Source organism: Vicugna pacos, chromosome 26, assembly GCF_048564905.1.
Source record: "Vicugna pacos chromosome 26, VicPac4, whole genome shotgun sequence".
Classification (NCBI taxonomy): Eukaryota; Metazoa; Chordata; class Mammalia; order Artiodactyla; family Camelidae; genus Vicugna; species Vicugna pacos.
In genome coordinates this window covers 3,363,572-3,388,563 of record NC_133012.1, presented here as the reverse complement: position 1 = coordinate 3,388,563, position 24,992 = coordinate 3,363,572, and the positions used below count along the sequence as shown (strand labels likewise).

Genomic DNA, 24,992 nt, shown 5'->3' with positions numbered 1-24,992 from the left:
GCAAAACAGAATGGAAGGGGGAAAAAATGGCCCAAATACTTGCTTCCAGTCTGAACCACCAACTGGGGTGTGGCTGTGTTAGTAAGGTCATGGTCAGTGTCTTCTCAGCTCCCTGTTGCCAACAGAAGTAAGTCCAAAACTCAGATGGCATTCAAAGCGCCATAATTCCACCCAAGCGCTTCTGCATGAACTTAACTTCCGACAAACTGGCCCACCCCGTTCTTCCCCACGCTCCCCTGACTTTTCTGCTCTGGGGACTCGTATTTTCATGCAGTGACATTCCTTGCCTCCAGACTGCCTGTCCCACACCTCTCCATCAGCCCAGCTCTTGCCCCATGTTTGAAAAGCCGACCAAATTCTACTTTTCCCTTAAGATCCTTGAATGCTTCCTGCAGCTCAATTTCCTGAAAACCTTCTCTCTGCCATTTTGCGGTCCATCTCCATTCTGCCTTGTTATTTCTCTAAATACCGAATTTTCCTATCAAACCAAGAGTCCCTTGCTTCCCCCTTTTCACTGTCCACAGCACCAAGCGCAGTGCCTCGTATGCTGCGGGGATTCTGAATGACTGAAAGGAAATATTCCCAGTGATTCAGAGAACGTGGACACGAGTCTCAAGAATAAAAGAGTGTGGATGCCACGGACATAACAACGATTCCACTCGGATTTGGGAAAATATGTGAAAAATATATCCGAATTTATTATCCCAGTACAGTATCACACAGGTTGTGGCAACAGGAAGAACAAAGATGGATTGATATAAAGCCTACTTTATCAGTTATTAAAATGATACACGTCTCCTGTTCTATTAAGAGGCTTATGAAGAGAAACAAAAGAACTACACTGTACACAACCGGACTTCCTTCCAAGAGCTGGAGCTGGAGCGAGGGAAAGCCTGACATTTGATTTAGAGACTAGATGTAAGAAGCATGATCTGGCCAGCCAGCCCAGCCCTTATTAGGAGGCCCCTGCTGGGCTCCCTGGTGACCATAAATAGACCTTCTATTCCTAATGCAGCCCTTTTTTCCCTGAAAAGATCTAGTTATCTTTGCGGAGACGTGGTTCCATCTGTGCGGTCCCCTTCCTAAAGCAGCTCACGTTGACGGAGGAGGAGGTGGGCCTGGCCCTGGATGGTGGTGCCCCGGAGCGGTTGGCACCGCCTTCCCATCTGACCGAGTGCATTTCAGACCTGAGCGCTGAAAACTTCCAAGTGGGAAGAACCTGTGAAAATCCCCCCTCCCCCTCCTCCACGAGGGCGGTGTGCCGGCTGCTGGAGAAATCCGTGTGACCAAGCGGCAGCCTTGGTGCGACTTCGTTGCTGGGGGAAGCAGGGTCTCATGCTTCAGGGAGCCCGGGGGCTCCTGGTCATGGACGCGTGTTGTCTCGGATCCAGTCCAGGTAATTGGTAACCTTGGTGTACACGCCTGGAACATCCTTCTGCCCACAGCCGAGGCCCCAGCTGATGATGCCCACCAAGGTCATGTGGTTGTCCTTCATACACACCAGGGGACCGCCGGAGTCGCCCTGCAGAAGGGAGGACCGGTTAGCTGTTTGCAAAAATGCAGACCCTGGGGGTGGGGTGGGGCGCGGGGCAGGGAAGTGAGGGTGAATGTAGTGTTAATATCCTATTTCTCAAAGTGCTTAGCTCAGGGAGGGACATTTTATCTCCTTGATCTTAGTTTGCTAGAGAATTAGGTTGTGTGTCTGCTGTAAAGCAGAGATGAGATAATTGCTCAGACATCTCAGGTCTCCACCCTGGTTGTAACTCCACCACTTACTAGCTTGCAGCCCCAGGCTTCCTTGCTTCAGCCACTAAGACCTGCAAAACTGAGATCACCCTACCTCCCTCATCAGGCTGTTCTGGGACTCCACTGGGAGAAAGCCTGAAAAGCACCAAGAACAATGCATGACTTTTACTGAAACTACTGGTAACTGTTAGCTGTTAATATTGAATCAAAATGATTCGGTTTTGTTTTTAACTTGACACTAGCTGATCAATCATGGTTTCACTTTGTCTTCCACCTTTTATGACTGTCATGCCAGGGGGTATAGTTGAGGAGTCTGAAGAAATTATTCAAAAAAGAGACCAAAGGCTGTCAAGGGACCAAGGGGAGGACAGGCTGGTATAATCAGTGAGTGAGATCAGTAGGACTTTCTTGTTTATCTATTTTGTATATAGTAGGTTGCATCTGCTAATCTCAAACTCCTAATTTATCCTTCCACCCCTCCCCCCCTTCCCCCCATCCTGTAACCATAAATTTGATTTCTGTGTCTGTGAGTTTGTTTTGTAAATAAGTTCGTGTTATTTTTAAAATTCCACATATGAGTGATATCATATGGTATTTGTCTTTCTGTCTGATTTCCTTCATTTAGTATGATAATCTCTAGGTCCATCCATGTTGCTGCAAATGGCATTATTTTATTCCTTTTTATGGCTGAGTAATATTCTATTGTAGTATACACACACACACACACACACACACACACATACACACACCCCACATCTTCTTTATCCAGTCATCTGTCAATGGACATTCAGGTTGCTTCCATGTCTTGGCTGTTGTAAACAGTGCTGCTGTGAACATCGGGGTGCATGTGTCTTTTCAAATTAGAGTCTTCTCTGGATATACGCCCAGGAGTGGGATGGCTGGATCATATGGTAACTCCATTTTTAGCTTTTTATGGAACCTCCATATTGTCCTCCATAGTGGCTGCACCAGTTTACATTCCCACCAACAGTGTAGAGGGCCCCCTTTTCTCCACACCCTCTCTGGCATTTACTATTTGTGGACTTTAATGGTGGCCATTCTGACCGGTGTGAGGTGGTACCTCACGGTGTCTTGTTATCATGAAATACAATTACATACTAGCTCTGATGGGGATGCCAACACAGAGAGCCTGAAATAGTGTGCTTTCCCAGGGTAAAACAAACAAACAAACAAAACCCTCTTATTAGGGCCAAACATGAGTTCCTAAAGCTCCTTCTCACCTATCATCTCCAACCTACATCCCAGTAAGTTGCTTTTCCTCCCTCCCCTTCTACGCAGCAGACTCCAATTCTCCGGCCCTTGCAGAAGTCAAGAATTTTTTAATCCACCACTTTGATAGTCAATTAATCACCTGGGCTTACAGAAAATCCTGTACCCGGTAGAGGTTCCAATGCAGACACTGGGGAAATTTCCTGCAGTTTCAATTTCTTAAGTTTGGGTGGCTTTGATCTTTCTCCAGTTGCTTTATTCTCTGAGGCCCGCATCTGGAATCACCAGCACCTCACTGAGATGAATCACTCCTTTGTGGTTACTACTTTTTTTCCCTTGGTTAAGAACCTGCTGGCCAAGGAACACTTTTGCCCTTGGAGTGGGGGGTGGCTTGGGGTAGGAGAGGCGCTGGTGTTTACCTGGCAGGCGTCATGCAGGTTGTCTTGGTTCCCGCCACTTCGAGTGTCTCCAGCACATAGCATGTTGTTGGTGACGGTTCTGTTAAACAAATACTGTGATGTGCAGCGCCTGGATGGGTACAGCCTGACATGAGCCTCCTTCAGCCGCTCAGAATAGAAAGGAGAAGCTGAAAGAGAGGAGGGAATACGTCCTGTGGTTTTAGATTAAGTTATTTATAAACCTCTTGGAAGGAGAAAGCTGAACTTTCCAATAAGAGCTACCATCTATCAGTCTTTTACACATACTAAGTTGAATTCTATGAAAGTGCCAATATTTTATTCTTTTGACCTACAGAAACAGCAGTTTTGTATTGTCTAACCTAGGGTTTCTCAACAGCAGCACTGTTGACATGTGGGGGCCAGATAATATTTTTGTGGGGGGCTGTCCTGTGCACTGTAGGTGTTTGGCAGCAGCCGTGACTTCTGCTCACTAAATGCCCATGTAAACCTCCATCCTGAGTTGTAACAGTAAAAAAAAAAAAAAAAAAAAAAAAAGCCTGGGGTGATGGTGTTGGGGAGTATAGCTCAATGGTAGAGCGTGTGCTTAGCACACAGGAGGTCCTGGGTTCAATCTCTAATACCTCCATCAAAAATAAATGCCTCCGGACATTGCCAAATGTCTGCTGGGGGAGGTCAGATGCCCCCAGATAAGCCTCACAATTTAAGGAGGTAGCTAGTCCTCTCCATTCTTACCAATGAGGAAACTGAGGCTTGGAGCAAAATTAAAATCCAGGTGGGGATCACACTGCTAGCTAGGATGTGCAGTCAGGGCTACCCAACTGCAGAGTACAAGAATCTCACCCTTAATTAACCGCACCCCACTTCTAATCAGAACCTCCTTGAACTCTTCAGCTCTTAAAGCACTTGTGCTACTCAGACTTCTCTGGACCTGCATGGCCCCCCTGTGAGGGAGGGGGAGCGGACAGTGGGGCCTCACGAGGCAGGGACTTGGCCCCAAGGTCACGGTGCCAGCGCCTGACCCGGGGCTGGACACCCTTGGGACTACTTTTTCCTCTTTCTGCTCAGCCCCCGCGCGCCCCAGGCCGCCCCGCAGACAGACAGGATGCGGCCGCGACTTCCTCCCACTCACAGGCCTCGTGCTTGCCGTAGCCCGACAGCTCGCACTCGGTCCAGTCGGGCAGCTGCAGGTCGGCGTCCGGGAGGCAGACGGTGCGGACGGAGTCGCTCTCCTGGGCGCAAGACAGCGAGTCCGATTTCAGCTGCAGCAGCGCTGGAAGGGAGTGGGAGGAAAAGAGCGAGCTTTAAATCTCGCGGATCTGGACGAAGAGGGTGGAGCTTGTGAGGAGAGGGCGGGACTCAGAAAGTGGGGCGGGGCTTAGTGGCGGGGCAGGGCTTGGTTGAGGGGCGGGGCTTTGAAGGAGGGACGGCTTTGAAGGAGGGACGGGCTAGGAAGGAGGGGCGGGGCTCGGGAGGGGCGGGGCTCAGATGGGGGGCGGGTCTCGAGGGGCGGGACTTGAAAAGGGGAGGTGGGGCTGCGCACGTGCGGGTCATGTGCCATCTGGAGTTCCAACTGCAGCCCGGAGAGTCTGACATCTTACCAATGTCATTGTCGTAAATGTCGTCATCAAATTCCTTGTGGACAATGTATTTTTCTACTTCAAACACCTGCTCCTCCTCTCCAGGGACAAGCCGGTACGTTCTGCCCAAGACCACCTTGAGATGGTGGGGAGGGAACCTGACGGAGAAAAGGCCTTAGGATGCTCTTTCCCACCGAGCCTGCTTCCAAGACCTCAGAGAGGAGGACCGCCTGCTGGGTTCTCATTCCCTACCTCTCCTGGAAGCAGTGGGCGGCGGACAGCACCCAGCATGAGCTGATCAGGATGCCCCCACACAGAAACCTCTCTCCTGGAGACCTCCTGTGCTTGGCGAAGATGGCGGCCTGCCACGGGTGGGAGGTGATGTCGGCAAAGAGGCCTCCTTTGATGCGGAACTGGGGCTGCTTGTACTGTCTCAGGCCACAGGTGTCTGGGCAAGAAAGGGGCAGAACACAGGATTAGACCTGTGCGCCTGGGCTGGGGTCCTGAAACCCATCCTGGCTTCTTGTCTCGAAACCCAGGATGTCTACCGGCCGCTGCACTTTTGCAGGTGGTACAGAGTGCTGGTGCCGCCTCCTGAGCAATAAAACCACAGCCTGCGGGCGGCGGTTTTACACCTGCCACGCACTGTATAGACACTATCTTTAACCCACACGTCACTTGACTTCACAGAGGCTGTGACATTTTTTGCCAAGATCACAGTGGCACCCAGATTAGAACCCAGATCTGCCTGACTCCAAATCCGGGGATCTTTCTGCTTCATTACTAGTCTGTTCCTGCAGCCATTTCCTGGCTTAAGAAATAACGAGGCATCACAGCTTCCTCCTAGGGAATGATTACCCCATTGCTTTCCCATCTACTCAACCTTACCCATCCTTTGAGGCCCAAGTGAAATCCTGCCTCCTCACTGAGCTTTTGGAACACTCTTAGCCCTGCGGCTCCCAGCCAGCCTTCTGATCCTGTTCACTGAGGCCTCACCTTCCCTGATCTTGGTTGTAAGCTACCTGGTAGTTGGTGTCTTACCTGCCCCAGTTAAACACTGTGCCCCCTGAGGAACATTCTGGCTGATCTGTGTGTTCACAGGAACCAAGTAATAGCAATCCCTTCCCAATTTCTAAAGTTTCATTTTCTAGCAAAGTGTGCCAACATGAGGTTCACCCCCTATCGTAACCCCGTCCCACTGTGTTAACTGGCTTCTGGGAGAAGGCGGAAGAGCTCACAGCAGGACAAGTTTTGAAGCCCAGGGACGTGGGATCAGAGTCCAGCTCCACCCCTCGAAGCCCAGCGACCTGGGGCAGGTGACGTGACTCAGAGACAGGAAGATGACCTCCTACCACATTGTTGTGAGAATGTGGAAGCACTTTGCTATCTAGGGAGCCACGTGTGTGTGCTCTCCTCCCCCGTGTAGTCACCACCACCACCATCATCATTCACAAAGGCATCTGGAGAGAAAAGCTGGGAGCCTGATTGATGCCTTCTAGGAGAAACTGGTGTGTTCCGTTCCTTCCTTTCGCCCCTTCCTATCACATGCCCAAGAGTGTGGCCATCCTACTGTTGCTTCCATCGTGGAAACCCTCCTTCCCACCAAGGAAGGCCCGACTCTCCTAAAAATCTGGCAGCTGCGCAGTCTGAACCCCACGGCCCTGAAGACGCAGGAGTGGGCTGAGGAAACAGTCAGGAGTGAGGCTGGGTTGCGGGGGTTGGCCAGGCCGGCCCTTACCACACTGGGGCAGGTCGCAGTACTCCCATGTCAGCTGGTGGTCCTTCAGCACATGGCACCAGGGCTTGGTGTCCCCGTCTGGATTCCTGGTCATCAGGAGTGAAGGTTTCCAATCACATCACAATCCAGGGAAGAGGGGTAGGAGGCTCAGCTGGCAGGGAGGACCCTGAGCTCTGGACTGGCCCCTGACTCCGGAAACAGCTGTCACTTTTTTTTTTTCCTACCATTAACATTACGTTCTCATCTCCCAAGAGTGTCAGATGCCACTGTGAGCTGTGGTGGGAGGAAACTCAGGGTTTGTTGGAATAAAGGTGCCACATGAGGACGAAACAGATGAGGATGGAGGAAGTGGTCACAGGACACCACCTTTAACTTGGGATTTGGGTCGAGAAACTGGAGGACCTTTGTTTTTTTTTTATTATTTAAAAAAATTAATTAATTTATTTTTATTTAAGTGTAATTGGCTTACAATGTGTTAACTTCTGGTGTACAATGTAGTGATTTAGTTATATATTACATATATATTCCTTTTCATATTCATTTTCATTATAGGCTGTTTTAAAATTTTTTATATTATTCTTTTTTAAGCATTTTTTATAATTTCACATTTAAAATTTTATTTTTAAAATTTTTGGGGGGTTAATTAGATTTTTATTTATTTATCTTTATGGAAGGACTGGGGATTGAACCCAGGACCTTATGCATGCTAGGTACACACTCTACTACTAAGCTATACCCTCTCTCACATTATAGGCTATTGCAAGGTATTGAACATAGTTCCGTGTGCTATGTAGTAGGACTCTATTTATTTTATATATAATAGTTAGTATCTGCAAATCTCAAACTCCCAATTTATCCCTCCCCACCCTCTTTCCCCCTTGGTAACGATAAGTTTGTTTTCTATGTCTGTGAGTCTGTTTCTGTTTTGTAAATAAGTTTGTGTCTTTTTTTAAGATTCCACATATAAGTGACACCATATGGTATTTGTCTTTCTTTTTCTGGCTTACTTCACTTAGTATGACAATCTCCAGGTCCATGCATGTTGCTGCAAGTGGCATTATTTCATTCTGTTTTATGGCTGAGTAGTATTCCGTTGTATATATACACTATAACTTCTTTATCTAGTCATCTGTCGATGGACATTTAGGCTGTTTCCACGTCTGGGCTATTGTAAATAGTGCTGCTATGAACATTGGGGTGCATGGAAAGCTTTGCTTTTCACAGTTAGTGCTATTGTAGCAAATGAATAGTTTGGACTAGGTAATATCCATGGTTCCCTCCCACCCACTGGGACTTTGCTGTAACTTTCGATGCGAGACCCTCTCCCACCCCCACGGGCCCTCCGCCCAGCCCCGCCCCGCCCCGTGCTGCATACCGGCAGTGATTGTGTTTGCCCAGGTCCAGAGCCTGCGCGTTGGTCTTCCACGCCGTGTAAACCTTCCCTATCAGGATCATGGAATTCCACGGCAGGCAGGAGGCCCCGGACGTGGTGAGGCTGCGGGTACCGCGGTACGCCAACCCTTTTCCAAAGTAGCAGTCCCCATCGTCCTCTGGAACACAAGAAATCTCGAACTGAAACAAAGCCACTTAAATGCCAAAGCAGGCCAGTGCAGGCTTGCAGCGGGGAAACGGAGCTGCCGGCCTGGGACGTCCAAGACAGCCAGCCTGGCAGCGAAGCGGGGAGGGGGGTGACAGCCGTCCTCCCCTTTTCTCTCCTTCAAGCCCTTTCACGTGGGGTGGCTGGTGGCTTCCATCTAGTGTTTCCCTTCCATCACCGGCTGTGGCTTCCTAGACAGCTGTGTTGAGAGAGACTCTCAAGTGTTCAGGTTAGGGGGGAGCGATGCCACGTTCGGCTAGCGGGGATTGTTTCTGGTGCTGCTTGGAAATTAACTAGGGGTTTCCTTGTTTCTGTGAACCTCGGTGCTTCAAGTGGGGGACACGAGAGGAGGCCCAGTTTTCTCAGATTTGTCTGCCAGGGCGCTGAGGGGTTTGTTGGGCTTGGGGAGGAAGAGAGAGTAGAAACCTTCAAATGCTGCGTATTTTCACCCATTTGCCCCATTTTACCCTCTTTTCTCCCCCTCTGAAACTGACAAAGTATACTACTCTGCACAGATAGCATAATTAGAATGGGCCTTTAAAATCATCTGGACCAGGGAATCCCAGTTTATACCAGATCTGGGAGGGTGGGGAGGATGCTTTGAGTTACTTTAAAGAGTTGTCAAATTCACAGGTCTGTCAGCATCACCTGTAGACTGAAGGCACATTTTTTGTACGTGTATATTTAGAACTTTAAAACATATTTTTAATACTGTTGTGATAACAATTATTTGTGAAACCACCACTGAATTCTCAGTAACTTTTTGTCACTTAGTATTTTTTAAATCTGGGTTTTTTTTTTCTCACATTAAAAGTCTTGAGAGAGAAAAATTTTGAGAAATAGTTCTATTAATCAAAAATGGAGAACTTCCAATCATTCTCAAAAGAGCTGGAAACCACCAGTACAGCCCCCTCTCTGTAGATGAGGAAATTGAGGGTCAGAGGTGCCCTGCGATCAGCATCGGGTCAAACAAACAGCTAGCAGAGGCCAAGCCTGGGTGGGGACCAAAGCCTCTTGACTTTCTCTGACACCAAAGTGGTTAACTACCAGCCCACTCCCACTCTCCTCGTTTGCAGAAGGACCATCAGCCCTGTCCTTCTAGATCCTTCTCCCTGTGAGGCTCCAGGGCCAGGGGGGAGGCTGCACTTACTCTTGGAGCAGGCGGGCGTGCTGCAGAACTCGGAGATGTATTTCCCTGCCTTGAAGACATAGCACCAGGGCTTTGAGTCTTGGTCCGGGTTTCTGAAAATTCAACCAAAGAAGGCCAGGGGAGGTGAAGCATGAATTCTGCCTCTCATATAATATTGGGTGGAGGTGTGACCCTGTACTTGTCTTTATTTGGAGATTAAGCATGGTTTAAGGAGAGGCACATGGGTGCCATGTTGACAAAGGGGTGGTCAGTGATGGGGGGTTTTCAGTGTTAACTTGGCTGGGCTCTTGTGCCCAGTTATTCAATCAAATTCCCAACCAAGGTGGTACTGTGAAGGGATTCTGTAGACGTGGTTCACATCTACAATCAGCTGACTTGAAGTCAAGGAGAAGATCCTTGAGAATGTGGGTGGGCCTCATCTAATCAGGTGAAGGCATGAAGAGCCAAAGCGGGGAAGAAATTCTGTCTCAGGACTGCAGTATCGACTCCAGGCTGAGTTCCCAGTCTTGGGGGTCTGGCTACATTTTCCAGACCTGCCAGCTACCTAAGCATGCATCAAGTCCTTAAAATCTATCTATCTATCTATCTATCTATCTATCTATCTATCTATCTATCTATCTAATGTCCTATTGGTTCCCTGGAGGACCTGAGGGATCTGACACAGGGCCTTCCCCAAGGGTGGCAGCTTCTTCCCAGAGGAAAAACCTCCTCACTGGGGAGGGTGGCCCTCTCACCTGCAGTAGTTGTGATTTCCCAGGCCCAGCTTGATGGCGTCTGGCCTCCGTCCGCTGTAGGGCTTCGAGGCCAGCCCGCTGCTGTTCCAGTTGGCACACTCGGCCCCACTTTCCACTGTGCTCCACGTGCCCCTGTAGGTGACACCCTTGTCCTTGTAGCATGTGGCACTGGCATCTGATTGAAAGCAGGACACATGACACCTCACATGTGAATTCCCCTTTTGCTGAGTTTCCAAAGGGGGCTCCCCTCTGCTCTGTCATCACCCCAGACTGGGGAGGTGGGCTGGCAGCTGCAGCTTCTAGGGGTGCTGGGGGGTCACCCCACTGACAAGGGCAGAGCCAGACTCCAGGTTCCCGCCCAAGGCTCTGCCCGTTGGGCCCAGTGCTTTGGTTTCCTAACCGCCCTTGGGTGATCCTTCCTGCACCACCTAGACCCCACGATCCTTGCCCCCGGCTTCTTTTCCTTTCTGGGTGGGTCTGGGGGGTAGGATTTCACACTGGCGGGTCCCTGTCTCACACCCACCCACCTGCCACTCACCGATTTCACAGCGCTTCCCAATAAACCCTTCAGGGCACTGGCAGACGAACTCTGAGGAATAGAGGGCCTGACGACACGTTCCCCCATTGAAGCACCTTGGTTCGCTGCAGCCTGTCAAGTATAAGTCAGGAAACCCCTGCTTACTGTCCAAGCAGTGCCGACAGTGGACGAGTCAAAATCAAAGGCTGGTCTCTACCTGCAGGTCCGATGCTAAGGACTTTACAAAAACTAACTCACGGACTCCTTGCCGCAAAGTCCGCACTACTATCCTCCCATTTTACAGGTGGGCCAGGTGAGGCACGCCGCCTTTCCTGCTTTCTGCTCAGCACCGTCCCCCTGGCCTGGGGCCGAGCATGCCTGAGTCCCCGGGTGAAGGCTGGACGTGCTGGGGACCATGACAGACAAGGCTTGGACCCTCTGGCTGAGACGGACACATACTTTTTTTTTTCCATTTTCATCTTCTTTTTCACTGTAGCTTACTACAAGGTATAGAATATAGTTAGTTCCCCGTGCTATACAGTAGGTTCTTGTTGTTTATCTATTTTATATATAGTAGTGTGTATCTGCAAATCTCGAATTTCCAATTTATCCCTTCCCACCATACCAGTAACCAGAAGTTTGTTTTCTATGTCTGTGAGTCTGTTTCTGTTTCATAAATAAGTTCATTTGTGTCATTTTTTTTTAAGATTCCACATATGAGTGAAATCATACAGTATTTTTCTTTCTCTTTCTGGTTTACTTCACTTAGCATGATGATCTCCAGGTCCATCCATGTTGCTGCAAATGGCATTATTTCATTCTTTTTTATAGCTGAGTAGTATTCCATTGTGTGTATGTGTGTGTGTATGTGTATGTAGATATATACCACAATTTCTCTACCCAATTCATCTGTTGATGGACATTTAGGTAGTTTCAGTGTCTTGGCTATTGTAAATAGTGCTGCTCTGAACATTGGGGTGCATGTGTCTTTTCTAATTAGAGTTCCCTCTGGTTATATGCCCAGGAGTGGGATGGCTGGCCCACAGAGTAAGTATATTTTTCATTTTTTAAGGATCCTCCATACTGTTCTCCACAATGTCTGCACCAAACTACATTCCCACCCACCGTGTAGGAGGGTGCCCTGTTCTCCACACCCTCCCCAGCATCTATCGCTCGTGGACACGTACTTCTGACGGGCACCGAGTGGCACTGGGGCTGGCCCCCGTTACACCAGCAGTGCTCCACCCGGTTGCCCCTGAGCAGGGGCCGCAGCCACGACTCGTGTTGCTGGTATACCATCTGTGTTTTCTCATCTCTGCAGGTCACTGTAACGAAAAACAGACGGGCCTCTTTAGGGCCGGACTCACCCTAAATTGACGCCAGCCCCTGTCACACCACCCCCCGCCACGGGTCCTGCTCACTTTCAGAATAATCCATTCTTTCTTCCATCTTTGCTTTCAGCCAGAAGACAACAAATATTTTGTCACTGAAGCCTCCTTCTATTGCTTTTCCTCTGATAGGCCCTTGTTTTGAAAGAATTTATCTATCAAAACACATTTAAGTAACACTCTAATTTTTAACTTTCATTCATCAAGCATCTACACATGTATGGGGTTGCCTATCGGAGTTTTTGAGCCACATGAGTCTTCCCCACACTGAGAGAATGCTTTGCTGGCCCAAAACAAAACGAAACGAAACGAAACAAAACAAAAGGACATTTTAGACTGTGCAGAAAATGTGCTGCTTCCATTAGTATTTTTGCTACAACAACAACCATTGAAGTACGCCCATTAACACTCTTTCCCTCTTTCTCTTGGTTTGCAGACCAGAATGCCACCTTTAAAGATCTTGAAATTTAATGAACTGCAGTGACAGATGCTCCCTGCAAACAATAGTGTTGTTTCTTTAGAGGGTCCGGGGGTGGGGGCCAGGGTACGCCTGCAGGAAACGCTGTGCAGGAAACAGCGAGGGCAGAAAGAGGGAAGCCGTGACTCACTCTGAGGAAACTTCCACTTTAAAAGGGGTGTTGCCGAGTCTTCCAGACCCAAAGGAAGTAGGTCATAAGGGAGGAGAGGTGATTTGGGACCTGCAGCTGGGCTTACTGGTTCTTTAAATCAGAGTCTAGACAACCGGGCCATTAGCATTTTTTATCCTTGCGATGGATCGTATAGTGGGAATGTTCCTGGGGTTTCTAGCATCAAATCTAGACGCGGCCTTACAGAGAAAGTCTTCCCACAGCACCTCCATGAGGTAACCCAGGCCAGTTGTCCCTGTGTTACGAACCACAGAAACAGAGACACAGAAATGTTCGCTAACAAGGATGCTGAGTGGCGTCCGGGAGTGCGGGGATCCCAGCCCAGGGAAGGGCCCGGGAGCACCAGGACAGCGCAGGCTGGCGGCTATGTGACCCTGGGCAAGTCACGCAGTCCCTCCGGGCTCTGTTCTCCTCTGAGTAACAGCACTTTGGGCCGCGGAACTCGCAGGCTCCCAGCAGCACGCGACTCCCGGTAGCCTGATCCCTTGAGAGCGAACCTGTTCCCTGTCCTCTCTGAGCCTATGTGAGTGGGGACACGGCGTCTCTGCAGAGTCTCACCTTCAGGGAGGCTGAGTAAGCTGGGAGAAGAAAATCCCTGACAGAGCCTGAAGCACCCTGAACCCCGAGACCGCCCCCTTGGACCCCTCTCCAGCTCAGTGACATCTCACCTCTGGATCTGCTTCCTCTCCTGGGCCGCCTGTGGGATTCCTGCAAAGACACCAGGGGTGGAGGAAGATCAGCGCATGCAGGGTGTCTTAAGAATAAAGGTGTAAAGGTGATCAAACCAGATGACCACCATCAACCCACCAATCAGATGCCATCCGCCCAGAGCCCCCCCCCAATTCAGGTAACTGGCCCAGGCAGAGTGTCCACCACCTTCCTGTCTAATTCTGCCTCCCCTTCTAGACGAGTGGGTCCAGAAGAACGTTCTGCATGATGGACATGTTTAATATCTGTGCCATCCAAGATGGTGGCCACTGGTCACTGGGGCCACTGAGCACTTCACATGGGCTCAGAAGCCAGCCAGCACATGTGATGGAAGTGAATTTTAAGTTTTTAATTTAACTTACTTTAATGTATTTGTTTTTTAATGGAGGGACTGGGGATTGAACCCAGGACCTCATGCATGCTAAGCATGTGCTCTACCACTGAGCTATACCCTCCACTCCACCACTCGTGATTTTTTTAAGTCTTTTTATTAATATAAAAGCTGATAAATATATAAGCTTGCCTGCTTCCATGACTCACAGCACATGCACGTACTGTCTTTTATAAATCCTCTATGGATTCATTCAAACATGTCCTTTAAAAACAGCTCCAAAGAAGGCATTGAGCAGCAGTGTTTCCTCTAGTCCCCATGAGTGCCTAGGGTTCACGCCTGGCTCCCAGCATCCTCCACCAAGGGGAGCATATCCAAGTGCATCACCCCACACCCCTACCTGGCTGGGCAAGGCAAAGACGGCTTCCCAGAGCAGCAGCACACACAAGAGCCCCCTCCTCATGGCGTTCATCATGTCCTCAGTGTGTCTGTGAAATTCTGGAAGAGGAGAGGGAAAAAGCTTAATCGTGTGACGTGAGAGGTCATAGAGGACGTCAAGGTTCAGGAACCTGCTGGTCCCTCCAGCATCAGCTCCCACAGCAGGAGAGGCCACGAAAAGTGTCTGGAAGATGGCGGTTTTAAAATTGTATATATTTTTTATTGTGGTAAAATATATGTAACATAAAATTTACCAGCTTAACCATTTTTAAGTGCCCAGTTCAGTGACATTAAGTTCACACTGTTGTGCAAACATCACCACCATCCATCTCCACACTTTCATCTTCCCAAACTGAAGTTCTGCACCCACTAAACAGTAACTCCCCGTTCCCCTGGCAACCACCATCCTACTTGCTATGAGTTCGACTATCCAGGTACCCATATAGATGGATTTATACAATATCTGTCCCTTTGAGTCTGCCTTATTTTGCTTGGTATGATGCTCTCAAGCTTCATCTATGTTGTAGCGTGTGTCCGAATTTCCTTCCTTTAGGGCTGGGTAACACTGCGTTGTATGGATGTGGGTTGCTGGAAGACGGTTTTGCCCAGACATTTCTGTGGGCTGAAGGCTGAGACCATCTCTGGCACTTCTTGGCAGCCCTGGGACTCAGGGCACTGGCTTAATTTCCCTGGATGTGAACTCCTACCCTGGGGCTGACTAACTGGATGGAGCTGCAGTAATGTCCCGTCTCTGACTTTTTCAGAGGAAACCGTAGGAATTCGGCACATCACAGAGCCAGCCTACCTCAGATTGCCTGAGTCCTCCACTTAACTCCCGTGCCTCCTCTTCCAACAAAGGAAAGTCTCCCTGCTGCTCCATCAGGAAGCCGGCTCTTTTTTAGAGACCAGCCCCTGTGAAGTGCAGATTTGCAGAAAGGAAGGGAGGCATCTGGTTTGGATCACTAGACTCAGATCTTCCTGGACCCACATTCTTTGTTTTGTGTACCTTTGCCCAGAGATCTGGCCCCCAGCAGCTCAAAGTGGGTTAGTTGGTCGGGTGTTATTTTGTGGTTTGGCAGCCCCCTTGCTCCCTCGTCCGCAAGAATTAAATCAGGGCTTTTCTTCCCTTGACTCACTTCCCTTCAGTCACAACAACAACACAAGGTCCCTCCCCCTCATCCCAAGGATGCCAAGGGTCCTGTCGGTTCAGAAACTTCCAGGACTTGCATCCTGGCCTGGCTCCTTTCCTGTTGGGTGTACTGGCCCCTCAAATGGCCACAAGCTCCCTTCAGAGCAAGGACAGAAAATAAAGGGAGGCTGGGCTGGTGGGAATGACCTGTGGAGGGGACAAGAGAGTCTGGTCCCTGAGATGCCCTGGGCTCAGAAGCCAGCCAGCACGCCCCTCTCCCACTGTCCCTGCCCCATCACAAAGGAAACAGAAAGAAGCCAGGATCTGAGCCTTTGCTCCAATCTGGCCGGCCCAAGGCCCCTTCTGGGGCAGGCTGGGGTTGCCACCTCGGGGCCCTTTTCTCACTCAAAGCAGGAAGCTTGCTACTATTCACAGGTGTCAGGCTGTTCCAGAGAAGTAGGGGGTTGAGGCCATCCAAACAGGAGCGCCCAGGGACTCTTCTGATCACAGGGAACCCCTCCAGCTGTCCTCAAATGTCCCCTTTCTCCAAATTTCCCCCAATACCCCTCATTTACCCCTCTGAATTTCATCCCATTACTTAGAACCTTTTAAAATACACCTTCGTCAACACCTTCCTTCCTTCTTCCTGCTGTTAATCATTTTTCACCTGTTTAGAGGGGGACCCATCCTTTATTATGTCAGCCAAGCCTTGGGGACAGGGAGAGCTCTACCCTCTGAGGACTCGAGGGGGAAATGCTGAATGAGACCCTGAACCAGCCCTGAGCACTGAGCACAGGAAACTCGACGCCGCCTCCTCCTCCAGCCTGCTTGCCAGTCCCTCCACTGGGCTCACTCCCCCTCTCACGGGGTGCAGGGGTGGTGGAGTTGGTGGGGGGGACTGGATGCTTGTCCAGTTACTATGTAATTTCAAGAACTCAAGATCTTCTTCAGTGGAATACCCTCCTAGATGTTGGGAAATTGCAAAGTGAGACATAAAGGATTAAGATACTTGCATTCCTTGGACAAATGGGGGGGGGGTGCTCGTGGGCGTGAAGGCACCAACAGCTGCAACTTAATTTTTCTTCTGGTTGGGGGAAGAGGTCATTAGGTTTATGTATTTATTTTTAAGGGAGGGACTGGGGATTGAACCCGGGATGAGGGATGCTGAGCATGCGCTCTACCACTGAGCTGTCCCCTCCCCTCTCCAGCAGCTGCATCTTGTCCAGCCCTTTGGCAACTACAGAATCAGTGCAAAGGGGAGAGGAGCGCGTCTGTCTTCTGCTCCGGGACAGTCGGAGCCTGTCTCTCTTTCTATCAGTCCTTATCTTCCTCTGCCCCCTTTGGCCTTGCTGGGCCGGGAGCTGACCCAGTAACAATGAGTCTCACACAAACCACGTGACGGCTCCATCCTCGCTGCGCAGAGGCAATGGCGGCAGCTGGTCGGGCCTGGTGGGGTGAGGGGATAACAAAGGAATGAGTCAGCCCGCCTGCAGACAGGCAGTGCTGTCCCAAGACCAGGGAGCCAGAGAAAGGGAGGAAAAGTGTGTACTGGTCTTGCCTTTGTGAGAGGGGAGCGTGCAGATCTGGGGGCAGTGCCTGGACAAGAAACGAGTGAACACCATGAACTCGGACTGGACTCGGAGCAGGGGGTCCCCTGCCAGGGTGAACTTCAACCCTGGATCACGGGCTCCCACCAAAGGGAGGGGCCCGAGTGCCCATGTGAGGTCAGTGGGAGGTGAGATTTGAGGAATAAGCTTAAGAAGTCCTTTGAAGGAGGCTCATTTTATAAATGCAAAGACTCGTAATTTTTTTTTCTGTGTTCTCTTCCTTTTGCTCTACTTAATAGTTTCCCAGAATCAAAGAACTGAAAATGCAAGGAAGCAAGAGGAAGGAAAGAATGGAAGGAAAGAAAGAAAAGGAAAAAGAAAACCACCAGGATCGCTGACTTTTATGGGGTTGGAATCCCTGAATCACTGGACGCATCCCTGTATGAAGGGGGCAGCAGGATGGTTATATGGCCTGTGGTCCCCAATATCCCAAGGCCCCACCCCTGGCAGGCCCACCCTGGCCCATAATGTCAATTTTTGCAGACTTGCAAAAGGTACCCTCTCTGTGGATGGAGTTGAGTAGACACAGAGTTTGGCAAGTTGACAAAACAAAACAAAAAATCTACAAATTAGAAACATCAGGACACGTGGCCGAGAAAGCACGGCCTGGATTTCCAGGCTGCCTGGGCGGGCATCCTCGTGCGGGACCAGCCCGCGCGTCTGTTTCCAGGGCGGCACTGATCTGCCTGCCCGGATGCCATGCGGGGTCCTGCTTGGCTGTGGAGACAAAGGACTCTGTTCTCTGGCCTCTAAACAACCGTGAATGATGACTGCTCCGGCGGAGAAAGGAACAATGGTCTGGTAACCAAGGAAGGGGGGTCCATCTCCCAGAGCCATTGTGGGAAACCAGCCACGCTGGCCAGAAGCACAGGGTTTGCGTCTGCAGTGGTGCCATGGGGGTGTTGATGGATGAGCACCAGTTTAACGGCCAGAGTCTGGATGGGGCGAGGCCGTGGGAGAGGACAGCCGGAGGGAGGGCCTGGGGAAACGCAGTGGAAGGTGGCCCCAGGGACTTTTACTGCCCTTTGCCTGACCCGTCCTGTCACTGTCCTCCAAGCTTCTCCACCTGCCCCCAGAAACATCTGCTCCCAGGGAAGGAACCGATACACTAGCTCACCTAAGGTTAATGTGACCGAATACCAGTAAGTGTGCTGTCTTTCCAAAAAGTACCTACATTTTGAGACATAAAATCGGCTCCCAGGGATGCAAAAACCGAGTGGGCTGGGCTCAAGCTTTCCTTCAGGGCTCACCCTCTGTGGTTTCTGTCGTGCTGAGAACAGATGCTGTGACAAGGGTTCCATGCTGTGGGAACGGTGAAACACTTAGAGACGGGGACTGGTATGCAAACAGTAAACTGAGCTGCAATAATGGCCCTGGACGCACGCAGTCAGTCTGACGTCTGTGATTCTAGGGACAAACTGTGCAGTGGCCCCAGATATGAAAGGACTCGAGGACTCTCTTAGTTTTCACGCTTGGCAGCAAGAACAAGGCAGAAATGTAAACAGACCGGAGGAGGATGAAGATTGCAAGGGAAAGAGAAAGGTAAGTTGCTACTAGTATCAAATTTTACACCGTGGGCAAGGGTTGCTAACTTAAGCTGTGGTGAAGGCGATTCTTGGGTTGTTATTGCTTTGCAAAGCTGCTCTCTGGAGATCTGAGTAAGAGAAAGTCAGTCTCCAGCAGCACAAATACCCCAAGATGACTCATGACTTTAAACCAAACAACACTCTTCCTCCATCCCCCACCACCATGCCAGGAAGGATGCCAACAAATTAGAAAAGAAACGGTCAGAATTCCTTGGGACAGCAAAGGCGTGTCACTAAGTCAGGATGAGAGGGGAGGTGAGATGGGGGCGGTGGGGAGAAGCGGGCCTTGGGAAGGGGGTGTAAGCTCCCCCCAGAAAGCGCACCTGTTGTCTGGACCAGCGTCGGAGCCCAGCTCAGAGACACTAATTATCCTGGTAGCTCTGGTCCCACCCCTACAGGTCCCACTTTTTATAGAGGTCATGCACTCAGAATAAAAACCATCTTCACCATAGCCAAAGTTATATGAACTAACTGTATTGCTTTATGCTGTGACCACAAAATATTATACAATGCACCCTTTGTTTTTCATTTCATTAAAGGAAGTTTAATTAAAAAAAATTTTAAGAAATTGGCATCGTGGAAGCAAGTCTTAGCTTTCTGAAAAAGATAGTTTTCTTTGGGCGCACACTTATTTTCTCTTTTCCTGAACGGAAGGGACGCTTTCTAACTAGGGAACAAGACAGGAACATGCTTTTATCTGATGGGATGGAGTCCAATGAGGTGAATAGAGTGGCCTCCTCTCCTGTACCCTGCACACCATCCCCTCCCCGCATCCTCACTCAGTCACTCAGGGCGGAATTCTCGCCAAAGCATCTTCAAAACATAGGCACCTGACCTGTGTCTGAATTTTACACGACGTTAACCTGGCCACTCAGAACAACCTGTGCTGAGCACTGTCTTTGCCTCAACTCTCAGCCCTCTGCCAGGGAGTCCTGATTATCTGCGGGAACTCAAGGAGTGCAGTGGTGGTGGGTCTAGCAAACTAGAAGTCCACCCTGCCTCCTCCTATGGTAAAAACAAAAGACACCCTTTCCTGATGAACTTAGATCCTTGTCAGCTGGCAAAGCTAACACCATCGGTCAGTGCAGCAAGGTGTTATCCCCGGAACCTGAGTCTTAACAAATCTGCAACCTCGTGTTCATCTGATAAAGAGTCCTGCTCAGCCATCAGGTAGTCCCTTCTACTCCCTTAAGCAAACGTCACTACATGTAATTAAATACACCATCATTGGGTCATTCTTCAGTCCCCTTGCAGATTTCAACACACTTGGATTGGGGAAAAATGTTCTGAAGCTTTGAATGCCTCCCTACCTGCGAAATTTGTCCACACGTCAAGAGGCTCACGTGAAAGCTGACGTGATAGCCTATTTTTGAGAAATGTGTGTGAATTAATGTCGCTTACTCATCCGATACGGGAGGGCTTACCACTTGCCAGGCATCCATTGAATCATTTAAGTCAATGTGATTAGCTCATTTTTATGGATCAGAGAATTGAACTTTAAGAAAGTGTAAGGAACTTGCTCCGGGGTGACGTGTCTTGTAAGGGGTGCCATCGGGACTTAAGCCCAGAATACCCAGTTCTGTCAAAAAACCGACAGCCGGTCAGTGACTCTCTCCACAACCCTTACTGATGCTGGACTGTCACGTTTTTCATGTGCTCAGCCTTTGCTGTTGGAGGGGAGTGGCTGGTGGGAATTCAAGGAGGGGGCCCAGCTTCAAACTCCATCCCCTACTTACAGGCTGGGTGTGGTTCCCCATTTTTTCTATTGGGATAATCCTTTCCACCCTGCTGAGTTGTCATGGCAACCAGGGCAGAAGCATGTAACTTGTACTGTCAGGAGTGCCCTTCAGACCAGGGAGTGTCAAAGTTTACAGCTTCTCCCTGGAATGAGGACTAGGACTAGGAGGGAAGCCAATTTCCATGGGGTCATCCTCAAGTTCAAGTGTTAATATCAACTCTGGTATCCAAGATCATCTGGACATCTTGCGATAACCTGTAACTGGATTCCTTACAGTGGGTATCAAGTTTCACATCCTTCATCTCTGTGCACAAATCAGTATTACCAGGGGCCACGATTTCCTGGATTACCAGGTGGCATCTTTTATCTGATTTTTCTTTTTCAGTTTTTTTTTTTTTAATTTGTCTTTCCCAGGCTACTTACAGCAAACAGTCTGGGGCAACTCTGGACTCTCAGAGGAGACCAGAGTTAGTGGCCAAGGTGGCTGGAAGATAAGGCCTGAGATGCTGAGTAAGGGCTCTCTGACGCAGACCACATGGGTGTTTGAAAACTGGCGACATTAGGCAAGAAAAATAAGGAAACTGAAGCTTCTTAGATAAAAATCAAAACAAAAAACCCCACAAATCTTCCCTTTCTCTCTGCAACCCAGGTGGCAGACACTGTTTCTTGCTGCAACGGGGCAAAAAACAAAAACCAAAAAACAAAAAAACCAAGTTCCTGTTTTCTGTGAACGTGATCACAGGTGAAGCCAGCAGAGAGCAAGTGAATGGTGAGCTTTCTGTTTTAGATGAGCCGTAGGAGGTTACTGGTGGCTGCCCACTGAGCCCCCTTCCGCTACCTTCAAAGAAATGCCCCAGCAAAGGTCTCTAACTAAGGGACTTGGGAACTTTCTTGGGCGCCTCCTTCCTGCCTCTATCAGACCCCTCATCCTGTTCATCTCCACCTCATACCCCTAATCATTCTGGTTTCCTCCTTTTAAATTCTCAGGTGATGACTACGTATCACCATCAAACACAAGCACCAACCATGCACCATGCACGGGCTCCCTGGTGGAAAGACACATACTCTGTCCTCAAAACCTCCTCGTTTAGGAAGGAAAGAGACAAGTCACCGTCACAGCCCAGTGCGATCAGTGTAGGGGGCGGTGGCGGTGCTGGGAGGTGGGAACGCAGAGGAAGGGGTCCCCTACTGAAATGCGAGGGACGGGATGCAGCTCATTCTTGCTGGTGAAGGAAGCTGGTCAAGTTCAGCTTTCTGCAATGGATGCTGTATGGACTGTTTATGGAACAAAAGTAGGAGTGAGCCAGGCAGTGGAGGGGAGATACTGACAAAGCACAGCCCCAAGATGGGCCCCCTGTTTGGGGTCCAGGCTCACAGCATCAAGCAGCCAGAACCCCTCAATCTTCAGTGTGAACACTTCTCTTTGTGCAGAGGTATATGAGTCATGCACCCCAGGCTCTCCCTTCAAAAGCGTCCCTAAGAGGAAGTGTGGCTTTGAAAGACCAAGAGTTCTAAGGATGTAGGGACCTTCAGGGGAGGAGTTCACTTTGGATTCCCTAATGTCTGGTTGTAAGCCGAAGGAACATTTGTGACTATGTAATAAACAGAAAAGGCTCTTTATTCAAAGGGCTCCCAGGATCTCGGTTCAGCCTGACCTCCAGGTGGAATCAGGCTTTGTAGGTCAATTCACAAACGAACCTCTCCAACCCACTGTGTATCTGTCAGGAGCATCACACAGTCATCCCGTGCAGCTCCGCTGGCTCTGCTGGCCCCGCTGGCCAAGAGTCACACTCTGGGTCATGGTCATGGGCATAGATGGTGTGGGCAGCTGCTAAAGACACCCAGTTGGATCAGTTCTACAAGAAGAAGCGCTGTTGGCATTTCCTGGGGAATTGTAATCGGCACCAGAATGGGCCTAAGCCATGCCTTCCAAAACTGTCTATGAAATGCCTGCCATGTGCCCAGCACCTAGTTCATTTCCCCTTCCTATTAGGTCTTAACTTTCAGGCGATCAAGAGGTCTATCTGGCCCTCTATGCCCTTCTACAGAAATCCTTTTTCCAGGCAGGATAGTGGAATACAAAATGTACAAAATATCACTAGGACAATCTCCTGTCATTATAGGTAAGTAGACACTTAAGCCAAGATCAGGAGATAATGTGGCTGAACTCGGGGTTGGACCAACGCGGACGATCTTTAAGATTCTTTCTCCCTCAAACTTTCTATGAATCTAAATCATCCTCACTTTTTAAATCTGGTTTACTTTAGGTTTTTTTTAATTTGTTTGTTTTTTGCAAGGGGAGGTAATTTATTTAATTGTTTGTTTTTTTTAATGGAGGTACTGGGGAGGTACTGGGGATTGAACCCAGGACCTTGTGCCTGTTAAGCACGTGCTCTACAACTTGAGCTATACCCTCCCCCTTCAATCTGGTTTAATTTGAGACCCACCACATGGTTTTGTGAGCTGGTTGACTTTAGGATGAGGTTAACCACCTGAAATTATAGACAGAAGTTTCCCTCTGCAAAGCAAATGACCCAGAGAAGGAATGAACAGAATATTCTGGTCACTCATTGTCCATCTTGGCCATCTTATCAGAACAGATCTGAAAATCACTCACAGAAAAGAAAAGTTTTATTCTGAGACTGCCAATGCCAAATAGTCATTGAAACTGAACATTTCAACTCAAAACCCAAATGTTGCCTCCCTTCCAGACACTGGATATTCAGAGAAGCACATGGATTTTGGGTTTTGACTAGAACTAAGTGCACTTTTAATGCTACAAACCACATTGCCACCTTGGCCTCTGATCAGAAAAATCACCTGCCGACACTCCGGAATATTTGGAAGATCTCCAGCCAGCACAGCTCCTTCCAAATAACGATCTAGCCAAAGGGCCACTTATGCCACTGTAAAACCCTAGAACAGGAAGTACTCCTGGAGGCAGATTAGTGACAGGACCCACTTGGATGCTCTGGGTCCCAGCCACCCATTTACAAAAAGCCTTACGTGGTGCTGGTGGTTTCAAGTCACAGCACCAGAGTTGTGGCTGGATGCTGGTAACAGTCGTTTGAAATGTACTGGTCCCCAGCTCTGCTCGCCAACATGCTGATCACAATATAATAACCAGATCACTGCTGTTCCCTCCGAAGCAGGGACCATCTCAGGCCGGTGAGGAAGCGACAGAGAGCAGCATTGTCACTGGGAGAATCTAACACCGGGGCTCACAAAATACACCGAGCGGGTCTTGGAGAGTCTGCACAGAGACCAAGCCTTTTGGGCAGAGAGTAGCTTTCATCGGCTCTTGACGGGAGACAGAGAACATTTTAGGGAGAATAAATTGATGGGTAGGCTGGAGCTATTTCTGCTCCAATATTCACGGCATCTTGGCTGGGGCCTGTCTGCTCTGACCGGCATCTATTGATTTGGGCCAGTCAGTGTCTGGTGTCTCCAGCCCACGGGCCAGAATTACTAGGGAATCCTTTTGAGGCAACTCCACTTACCAGTTGTATCTGAGAATTTCTTCATGGGATCTCTCACACACACACAGAGTTTTTTTTCTGTTTCATCAGACGGCTGCAGGAGACCCCCACGACCATCCACAGAAATCATCATTCCCACATTCTTTTGAGCTTGAGTTTGTCATCAGTTAACCTGAGCACTCCTTCCCTCCCTGCACCTCCCTCCCTCCCTTTGAGGCTAAGAAAATAAAGATAATAGCAGTGAAAACCTAGAGAGCCTTTGGGAAGAGAAGACTTTGCTGTTATTTCCCCCTGTAATTGAAAAGTTCTCAAAGAAGCCATCCCTTTGCACCCGGGCAAAAAGCCAGAGGCCGGGGGGGCAGGGGGGAGGGTATAGCTCAGTGGTAGAGCATCCTGGGTTCAAGCCCCAGTAGCTCCATTAAAAATAAATAAATGAATAGATGAAACCCAATTACCTCCCCCTTAAAAAAAAAAGCCAGAGGACAAAACCAGCTGTGGAGGTGGGGGCTGTGGGGGGGGACCCCAGACACATGTCTCTGACTGTCCCCTCTCCTCTCTCCCAGCACTTCCCACCTGATGACTCTGAGGACAAGTCCCTCTGCCCAGTCCCAGCCTCAGTTTCCCCGTGGGCTCACCAAGGGGGCTGCCCAGCCGAACACCCATGCCAGACGCCCCCAGGCAGCCCTTTGGCATGTGTTGCCCGTTAGTCATGAGGTGCTCCATTGCCTATTCAGGGTGGTTCTGTGTCATTTTGTTCACTTTCCCCTCTGCAAGCGGAGATCCCTTCTCCAGGAAATACACCCGATCTCCCCTCTCTCTTCCCCTGGCCCGCTGGCCCTCCAAACACTTCAAACACTTCAGCCATCCCAATTAGATGCACATTCCGAAAGAAAGCTCCCCCGCTTGCGCATTCTAGCTAACCCTCACTTTTTGCCTGAATTACCAAGTTGGTCCCAAGTTTAGACGTCCCTTCATTGGCTCAGAAAAACTTTTAAGACAAAGAAGAAGAGACAGCAGACAGAGAAGCACAGAATTCAACCCACCTCTGCTGCTGCTGTCGTCTTCTTTCTTTCCCTCCTTCCTCCGAAAGGCTTTCTCTCCAGCTCTGGGCTCTGCAGGACCTCGGCTCCAGTCTCCCCGCTCCGATCTGGCCTCCTTTAAATCTCAAGGCAGGGGGTGGGGTCGGTGGCCCTGGGTGGGCGGGCTTCTCTGCAGCCGGAGGATGCCCAGTGG

At 49.6% G+C, this 24,992-nt stretch overlaps 1 protein-coding gene across 1 annotated transcript; it reads right to left on the bottom strand.

Annotated features, from left to right (window-relative positions):
* Nucleotides 1-674: 674 nt before the first annotated feature.
* PLAT (plasminogen activator, tissue type) lies at nucleotides 675-24,992 on the bottom strand. The gene is made up of 14 exons (XM_006215151.4): nucleotides 24,803-24,992; nucleotides 14,183-14,280; nucleotides 13,412-13,451; nucleotides 11,896-12,033; nucleotides 10,730-10,840; nucleotides 10,192-10,366; nucleotides 9,458-9,549; nucleotides 8,086-8,260; nucleotides 6,711-6,796; nucleotides 5,225-5,420; nucleotides 4,994-5,130; nucleotides 4,525-4,665; nucleotides 3,396-3,562; nucleotides 675-1,522 (listed from the first exon to the last, which is right to left on the bottom strand). Exons 2-14 carry the CDS (start codon nucleotides 14,255-14,257, stop codon nucleotides 1,364-1,366), a joined length of 1,692 nt encoding a protein of 563 aa, XP_006215213.3. The 5' UTR covers nucleotides 14,258-14,280; nucleotides 24,803-24,992; the 3' UTR covers nucleotides 675-1,363.

Coding starts and splice junctions, on each gene's coding strand:
- PLAT (XM_006215151.4), bottom strand. CDS start 14,257: ATGATGAACGCCATGAGGAGGGGGCTCTTGTGTGTGCTGCTGCTCTGG. Junction 12,034..13,411: donor GAGAGGAAGCAGATCCAGAG/GTGAGATGTCAC, acceptor TTTTCGTTACAG/TGACCTGCAGAGATGAGAAA. Junction 5,421..6,710: donor CTGCGACCTGCCCCAGTGTG/GTAAGGGCCGGC, acceptor TTTCTTGCCCAG/ACACCTGTGGCCTGAGACAG.